Source organism: Panicum virgatum, chromosome 7K, assembly GCF_016808335.1.
Source record: "Panicum virgatum strain AP13 chromosome 7K, P.virgatum_v5, whole genome shotgun sequence".
Classification (NCBI taxonomy): Eukaryota; Viridiplantae; Streptophyta; class Magnoliopsida; order Poales; family Poaceae; genus Panicum; species Panicum virgatum.
Genome location: NC_053142.1, coordinates 43774862 through 43783277, shown reverse-complemented (window position 1 = coordinate 43783277; position 8416 = coordinate 43774862). Strand labels below are relative to the sequence as shown.

Here is an 8416-nt window from a genome sequence, read left to right as displayed (position 1 = left end):
TAATCAATGGGCCCCAAACAGATTTTCCCCCCGGGGCCCATGGGATGGATCCGAGTCAGCAGCATGGGCCCAGTCCCTCGTGTCACTCCTATCCACACTTCTGCCTGTCCCTCATCCCTCAAAAAAAAAAAAAATCCACACTTCTGCCTTGTTTCAGGAAAATGGGAGGGTCAGGTATCGTCATTTAGGGTCTGTTTGGTTTGCATATGTGGGCATGCTAATCCTTTTTTTTATCAAAATTTAAAAATTTAAGAATTTAAGAATTGCACTTAGATGGTTTACTTTTTGGAATCTAACCAAATGATTGCTGAAATTTAGAAATATATTGGCCATATATATCCATCGCAACAGTATCCCTCACAAGCTAACAATTAGTGTAAACAGGCGATCCAGGTGGTATCCACGATATAGAATATATACAGTAGTCTAATATAATACTGGCCTGTTTGCGTCTGCTGTGCTGTTCCGTTTTCCTAGAAGTAGTTGAGACCACTGACAGAATGAAAACTTGCAAGCTTTGCCAACTGCTGCGATCCAAGTTAAAGAAAAACTAAACCAGCTCCACTGGGTGGCTGCGCTTGAGTGATGAGACTGGTGTGGGGGATATGAGGGCTACATTTGGAAAACGCCCCCGCTTTCGTCATCTGATTAATTAGCTGGTTCAGGTCACGATTAGCGTCAGTTACGTGCATGGCATCGGCTTTCAGATGAGCGTGACGTACGCTTGAGGTTTCGTAGCGTGCTTTCTTGTGATTCGTTATTATGCAATTGGTTGCTTTGGTGCGTAGCGTAGAGACTCACTAGTTTGTCCAAGCATGGGCTGCTTGCTCGAGGAATTGGAGTTCCATTCGTGACCCGTAACTACCCGTAAGGTCGAATGACATTCATGACCCAGAACGACCCGTCCAACCGAAGAAGATAAAACCCTGGTGCTATTACAACCATGGTCCAAAATGGCTGCCTGAGGAAATCAGAAGTCAGCCTCGGGCATTCTGACCATTTTGGCTAATCACAGCGCCAATTGCTTCATAATAATTCATCGGTGCCTAAATTTTCGTACCATTAATGATTCAATCCAAGTTGCAACATTCCAGAGAATAAAGAATGAGGTGGAGCCAAGAGACTGAAATGAACCGGCCAATATGCACAATGCGATGATAAAATGGACTGCAGTGTCACATCAAGTCCGAATGTCCCAGTGACTCAAGTTCAGAAACACAGATCATATTGATTTTCCTCGAGACATCACTTGTTTGGGTGGCGGTAGGATCCTTAAGCAATACAGTGTGCTACCTTTCAGCAACCATGCAGCATGCTTATACGGGTAATGCGCATCTAACCACGGCAATTCAGATGATCGCTGGAGCTGGCCATCAGATGAATCTGCAATCCTCATTTTACGAGCCGAAAACCTCCTTATTGCAAACAGGGCATACCTGCAGCGTAATGCATGCCAGTAAAGGCTTAGCAATGAGCACAATTTCTCCAGATAACAAGTGTAAAACTACAGACATGGTTGCAAATATGGAAGTGCGGAAGCAGAACCATTTTGTCTTAAAATGACACATTTCCTCAGGTTTGAATTAAAGAGAAAAATATAACAGAGAGTTATTCCATAGCCATAAGGAATTTGTAATATGGTTGCTCAGAAGTTCTCCCTCACTGTTACCTTCATATTTTTTTAATATTTGTGTACTTGCAGTTGTTAAATCCATTAAAAAGCGAGAATAATGGAACAAATTCTGAATGCTCGATCCATTAAAAAGCTAAGGCTACATAGCTTACCTTGTTGATCTGTAACCATTTGGCAACACAAGCTTGATGATATTGATGTCCACAGGGCAATTGAGTCAGCCTGTCTCTGTTCTTGTAAGCCATACAACAGATCACACACCTGCATAGATACAAACAGAAGTGTGTCAAATTTGTTTGTTACAAACATGCAACCATATACCGCAAAGAAAATGAACTGTTACTCGACGAACAACACCTAGTAGCACAATGTCAAAAGTTGCAACTTAAGATTACAGAATATTATTCTTCAAAAAACAACTTAAGATTACAGAATATTATTCTTCAAAAACCTAGACTATAACTTACCAGTATTAGCAGGGTGTTGCATATTAGGATAAAATTTATGGATGACCCACACACCACCACACTTACAAATATACAAATTTGTTGAGCAAGAAAAAGAAAAAAGACAATGGTCTCTTAATCAGCTCTAAAACATACTCATCATGTTTTTCGTTTCTTGAGAATATCCTAATTTTGTAAGTTGAGGTCGGTAAGAGTGCTATGACACTTTCAGGCAGCCCTTTGCTTTCAGTACCAATAGCTTCCCCTAACTGCTGTAGTTCCTGAAATCACAAAGAGTCCAACAAAAGAAATGCAAGTTAGCAAGCAGCAACCTATTTTACCAGTATATATTCCTGAACTGCAACTCCTATAAAAAAGCTAGTGGTTATTAGAACCAAAAGCTAGCTGGCACACAACACTGATGGAAGACCAAAACAAAAACAAAAGACTTCATAAAACGCACCTCGTAAGTCATATTATCAGGATCAATTCCATCCTCCTCCACTACCTGTATATTGGTGCTTGGCACAATAAATTGAAGAGCATATTGATTGACAAATATTCCTGCCGGAAACAAATACCTGAGGAGGTCTGCTTGCAGAACTATTGCCTCTATCAGATGCTGAAGAGGATGTCGGCTTTCTTCCTAAACAGGTAATTTGACACAACAGATTAATTAGCACTTAACCTGTGAAAAATATTGACTCCGACACCAAAAGAATTAGAGTATGCAACTAACCATTGTTGTCATTAAGTGACGTTTTGGCTAGTTGGCCCTCCATTTCTTGCAACTCTCTAGCTAAAGCTTCATCAACCGCCAGTTGCAACTCATAGTCATAGTTTACAACTCCTGATGGTTTTCGTTCATTTGATGTTCGATTATGACCATAGCTAGAACTGGGAATTGAATGATTTCTTGATGAGCTGCTACCATTATTTCCTTGAAATAATTGATACAATATTTCCTGAACAGTGTGCACAAACAGGCAAGTTAACATAAGGTTTTGTCATATTTGTCAAATAATGCTGAACAGTTTCACTACAAAGGAGAACAATGGTCATAAGCATCATATGCATCAAAAGATAAGCAGTTCACACTGTCACCAATTTCATGAAAATTGTATTCCATACGATTCTAAGCTTGAGTTCAGATCTCAACCTTCCAGCTTATGGCCTAGTAAAACAGAAATTTATGAATCACCCATGACAAACCTGAGTGAATACATATTATCTGCAAAACAATAATAATTGTTTTATATTGTCTCAGCCAGCCCATTACAGATCTACACTGGATTTATGAATCACCCATGACAAACCTGAGTAGAATGCCATAACATAACTAGCAAAGCATTAAACTAACCATTTCTGATAAATGTCACCAACACTGGATTTTTTTTTGTCCCAGCTAATTTATAGTGATACAGTTCAGGAAAGGGTTGTAATGATTTGACTAAGTTTGGTTAGGCTTCCCGTAACACATCAGAAGCACACATATGAGGAACACATGGTCAACCAAGTAAAACGGAGAAACAAGAAATGGTACCCAACCTGATCTTGAAGAACTTGTGCAAGATCATCGTCATCATCAAAGAAGCATCCACCGTGATTCTCCTCAATGGCGTACGGTAGAGGGGCATTCATATAACAGACAGCCGCATCCTTCTTTCCAGTTGTGTTGCGCCGCGTGTACATGCTCACAACCTCCTAACAAAGAAACTCGCTGAATATAGCTGGATCAGGCCCCCACACAAGCATACCACATTGCAATCACACTACCCCACAAGCGTATACTAGAAAATAGCCAAACTGCAAAAATGGGTCACCCGCAGTCCCTAGCCAATCTTGGCAACTTAGACATGGACTCCTCATGTCCTCATAAGCCATGAGCATTGTACTACAACTATAGAACGCAATTTCAAACTACTAGTATAAGAACACAGTTGATTGATCAGCTAATAAGAGCACAACCGCAATCTCCTCCTCTGAAGCTACCCGAGATCCCTGTTTCCGGGGCCAAAACAGGACCAACACTAACGATGATTTTCCTACAACAACTTACAGGTTGACCTCTTCCTGTCAACAGAAAAACAATCCAGATTGATCCCTTCCTGTAAAAGAAGAGACTAATCTACGCCCAATTCCTCTGATGCGGCACCACAAGACCCGAGTCGCGACAAGACGCAGATCAAGCATCCGAACTCCATCCCACTCTCAGCACATTTCGAGAGCAAACGAATCTGCCAGAACTTGGGAAGCGGAAGAGGAAGCTAACCTTCGGCGCGCAGCAGAGAGATCGCTGCACAGGGCACAGATCGGAATCGATTTGGCGAGGGCGGAGCCGGCCGAGCGAGGAGTGAGGAGGCGCGGTCCACAGCTTTGCCTTGTGGTGGCCCGCCTCGCCTCCAGTCCAGTGGCGGGGCGTCGCGTCAACACGGTCTTGGTGGACCGCCACCACCCGGCGTCGGCCCAGAGGGGGCGGCGTGCGGCCGCGGGCCCCGCAGTGATGAGTAGGAGTAAGTTTAAGGTCCCACCTGTCGGACCGATAGGAGTTGTCGCCGGACCCGGGCGGCCGCTTGGCGTTGTCCGCCGCGTCGGCGTGCACGCCGACCGTTCACCAGTATAGACGGTGATACCGATACGGGAGTAACGTTGGAAGTCCGTGGCGCGCTGGTAAGTCTACGTTGAGCAGGCTAGGGTCCCCTTATGCAAATCAGCAGGTTTTTGTTTTGTTTTGAGGGGAATGCAAATCAGCAGGTGAAACAAAACTCTCCGAAGATACTCGGAAATGAGGAAACAGAAGGGAAACGAGAAAACATGGCCCGAAGACACGCGCATCTACGAAATCGACCCATAAGCATCTCTGCTCGCAGGCCACGACGTATGCGGCGGATAGCCCAGTCCGCGAATTTTTTTTATTTCTTTTTTTACGATTTTGCAGAAATATACTTGGGTGCAGTGAAATAGCAAAAGTATACTCCTGCCGCCAGTTGAAACGGCTATAGCCGGTTGAAACGGAGGTAAGATCAAATGCCGCCGTTTCAATTGGCGTAAAGACCCTGCACAGGTACGGCAGAGGTCTGCAGGTGGTACCGCGCAGCAGGAGACCCTACCGTCATTTGAAACGGTTATAGCCGTTTTGAACAGCGGTAAGGTCTCCGACCCCCGTACCGCCAGGAAACTGGATTTGGAGACATAAACCACCGTTTGAATCGGCTATAGCCGTATGAAACGGTGATAAATCTTCATATTTTCAATATAAATTTGAGTATTGCAGATTGAATGATACTTCTTGAAATTAAAAGCGAAATACAAACCTAGTGATACAAGAATCTAGCCTTGTCAGTGTGTTTTGAAATAGACTTTGCAGTCTGATTTGAAATAGACTTTTTAGTGTCCTTTGAAATAGGCTTTCCAGTGTCCTTCGAAATAGGCTTGTCAGTGAAATAGACGTACACTTTTGAGGAGCATTGACGCATGCTCTCCACGAGTCCTTAACCTGCTTGCGCCTATATATACGCAGTGTTGGATGCGTTGCTAGTAACTTCAAAACAAGGAATTCGCTAGGGTAGCAATGTCTGGAGGTTCGTCTAGTGGAAAGGCTTTTGGCGCTGGGAGAGGAAAGGGGGGAAGAAAGGGGCCTCCCATTGTTTGGGAGGGATATCTTGGTCCTGATTTTTTTTCCGAAGCGGTGTATTAGTTTCCAGTTGAGAGCAAGAGTGATTTCAGCAAAGACTCTCCTCTTAGAGGATATGATAGCCGAAAGGAAGATTGGCCTAAATGCAGGCATGGAGAGGACTGCTTAGTGCAGATGTGCGCCGAGGGCGTAGATGGAGGTCGTCGTTTCTTCAAATGCCCACGAGCATGGGTAATTGTTACTACTATTTCTCTGTTCAATATCTTCTTATTCTGTACAACTTACGAGAGATATTTGTTGCAGTCTTTCAACGCTCCAGAAAATTGTGGGTTCACTAGGTGGTTCGATCCTTCTCCTATTCATCCGCATGCGGAGTACATCTACTACCTGCAGAACTGTATCTTTGATCTAGAAAGGGAAGTTAGCGGTTTTTTCCCTGATGAGGCTGAGGATGACAACGGCAATGGTGCCGATTCATAGGAAGAACCGTGCACTGATCCATATTGCAAGTGCCCCTATCACAAGAAGAACATGCCTCCTCCGCCACCGCTGCCACCGCCGCCGCCTCCTCCTGCAATGGGAGGATACTATGGAGAAGGATCAACACAATTTGCTATGTGGGATAAGTACTAAGTGTATTAGATCTTATTCACATGTTGCATCCTTGCTTTTGTTGTTGTGTTAAATTACCTAAGGCATGTTAGGTTTAGTCCAGGACCTTATTAGCCTTTATTTGGTACAGGTCCTCACGTGCCACCCCATGTGTTGTGAGAGTTCAATTACGTAGTCGATCCTTTGTTAGTCATTTGATTCTTCCATAGTATGCTTCTCGTGATTGACATGCGACTCATGGAGTTAGTACCGTGCCTACGAAGCCACGTACTGTGGTTTCATGTAGTCATGTCGATCTGAAAAGGCCATCCTCTTAAAAGGCTACATGCTGGGGCTATTCTCCATTCAATGCATTTGTCTAATGTGTCCAGCACGCCTGCAAATGTATGAGCTTTGAAATGGACGGGTCGCATGCGTCTGAAAAGGCTATACTCCGTGAAGGCTTTGGGTGCCAACACAATAATGCACGTCCGATAGAATGAAACATAACATGACAAGACAAATGAAAGCGACCACATACTTAGGAATCCAACGCTGGTGTATCGGCATCGTGGACATAGGGACACGTGCTCGAAGAGTCTTTAGCGTGATGCCTCGAACTGCGGACATGTAGGACCGGTGCTGCCTGTCGATGGCAGCATCCAACAACTCCGCCCTAACATCCCCGTCCTCATCGTCGATCGCCATAGCTGCAAAAAATGAATAAAAAAGTAAGGATCATAATATGATGAATTTTTTTAATATAAACATTAACAGAAAATGGCAGAAAATTAATAGAACCATAAATATAACATTACTACGCGCATAGCATAGACATAGTTTGTACGTTACGATTACATCATGATTAGACGACATTATGATTACAAATTACAAATTACAAATTACACCCATAGCATAAACATAGTTGGTACATTAATACACCCATAGCACAAACATAGTTCGTACGATTGCAAATTACAACATAAGACACATCATGATTAGACGACATTATAGGTGTTTCCTTGGGCCCGCCGACCTTGTCCCCTGGTTGAAGTTGGGACACTCGAAGTGGAGGTTGCATTAGTTGTGCTTGTGGCATAAACTGTTGCTTGGCAGTTTTTATAGGTGTGACCCGTCTCATGGCACTTGGAGCACAGCCGAACTTCAGGTCCAGCTTCAGACTGATCCATGTTATTTCAAATGCGTTTTTTTTCTTCCGGCGCCCTACACCTTGCACCATATCTGGATCTGGGTCAGGGATGTAACTTGCATTGTCACCCGGGTTTTGTATGAAATCTCCCACCATTTTGTACCCATATATCTCATGCCTCCAAGTCGCCCATATAGTTTCCTTTACGTAGTAATGGGAAACATACATATGAGGCTGCAAACCTCCTGCCTCAAAACATGAAGCAATCACATGGGTGCATGGTCTGTGTAGAAGCTTTGGTTTCTGACATGAACATACATATTGCGGAGAATGCATTCTTGTGTGTGCCTCTCGCGTCGACCTCCTAGTCGACCTTTGTCCCTACAGGTAACCTCGAATCGATGTTCCACAGCCCCAACTGCTTGAACACGGTGCTTTAGAGCTTTTTTGAAGGCATCCTCCATGTAATCAGTCATTTTGTAGCCATATATTTTCTGATTATCCGCTATTGCCTGCTCCGCCACGGCATACCGATCCCTGAAATACTTGCATGTGCGGTAAAGGAAGAATTCCACTATACCGACTAGGGGCAAGCCTCTCACACCGCGTAGTACCCAATTGTACACTTCAGCTAGATTTGTAGTCATGATACCGTACCGAGAACCACCTTCATCATACAACAAAGCCCACTTCTCCTTAGGCTCATGCTCAATCCACTCGGAAAATGTTTTAATGGAGTGGCCTTGTTTTCTAAGGATATTTGGACCGTCCAGACCTACATCTTCAAGTGATCTGGGGTGGTCAGCTTCACTATTGACTGCTGTTTTCGCTAGCTGTTCGATTTGTTTCTTCGTGAGGTCATCAAGTTTCTTCCAAAGAAACTTGAATTTTCTCTCCTGATTCTGGCAGTATAACCGCTTGAATAGCTTTGTAAGGGTCTTGCTTTTAAATTGGATATGAAA

At 43.8% G+C, this 8416-nt stretch overlaps 1 protein-coding gene across 5 annotated transcripts; it reads right to left on the bottom strand.

Moving 5' to 3' along the window:
• Nucleotides 1–1041: 1041 nt before the first annotated feature.
• Nucleotides 1042–4678, bottom strand: LOC120641496 (E3 ubiquitin-protein ligase BIG BROTHER-like). Of its 5 annotated transcripts, none has more exons than XM_039917665.1 (8): nucleotides 4352–4678; nucleotides 3628–3783; nucleotides 2819–3044; nucleotides 2661–2725; nucleotides 2543–2587; nucleotides 2236–2360; nucleotides 1786–1894; nucleotides 1042–1436 (listed from the first exon to the last, which is right to left on the bottom strand). In XM_039917665.1, the coding sequence occupies exons 2-8, from the start codon at nucleotides 3769–3771 to the stop codon at nucleotides 1398–1400; spliced, it is 753 nt and encodes a 250-aa protein (XP_039773599.1). In that variant the 5' UTR covers nucleotides 3772–3783; nucleotides 4352–4678; the 3' UTR covers nucleotides 1042–1397. The 5 variants fall into 5 exon arrangements, 3 of the variants coding, with proteins under 3 accessions (XP_039773599.1, XP_039773597.1, XP_039773598.1); XM_039917663.1 differs by having other exon boundaries at nucleotides 3628–3799; nucleotides 4352–4551; XM_039917664.1 differs by lacking the exon at nucleotides 2543–2587 and having other exon boundaries at nucleotides 3628–3799; nucleotides 4352–4499.
• Between the last annotated feature and the right edge of the window lie 3738 nt (nucleotides 4679–8416).

Coding starts and splice junctions, on each gene's coding strand:
- LOC120641496 (XM_039917665.1), bottom strand. CDS start 3,771: ATGTACACGCGGCGCAACACAACTGGAAAGAAGGATGCGGCTGTCTGT. Junction 2,726..2,818: donor GTCACTTAATGACAACAATG/GTTAGTTGCATA, acceptor TTACCTGTTTAG/GAAGAAAGCCGACATCCTCT. Junction 2,361..2,542: donor CTGATAATATGACTTACGAG/GTGCGTTTTATG, acceptor TTGTGATTTCAG/GAACTACAGCAGTTAGGGGA.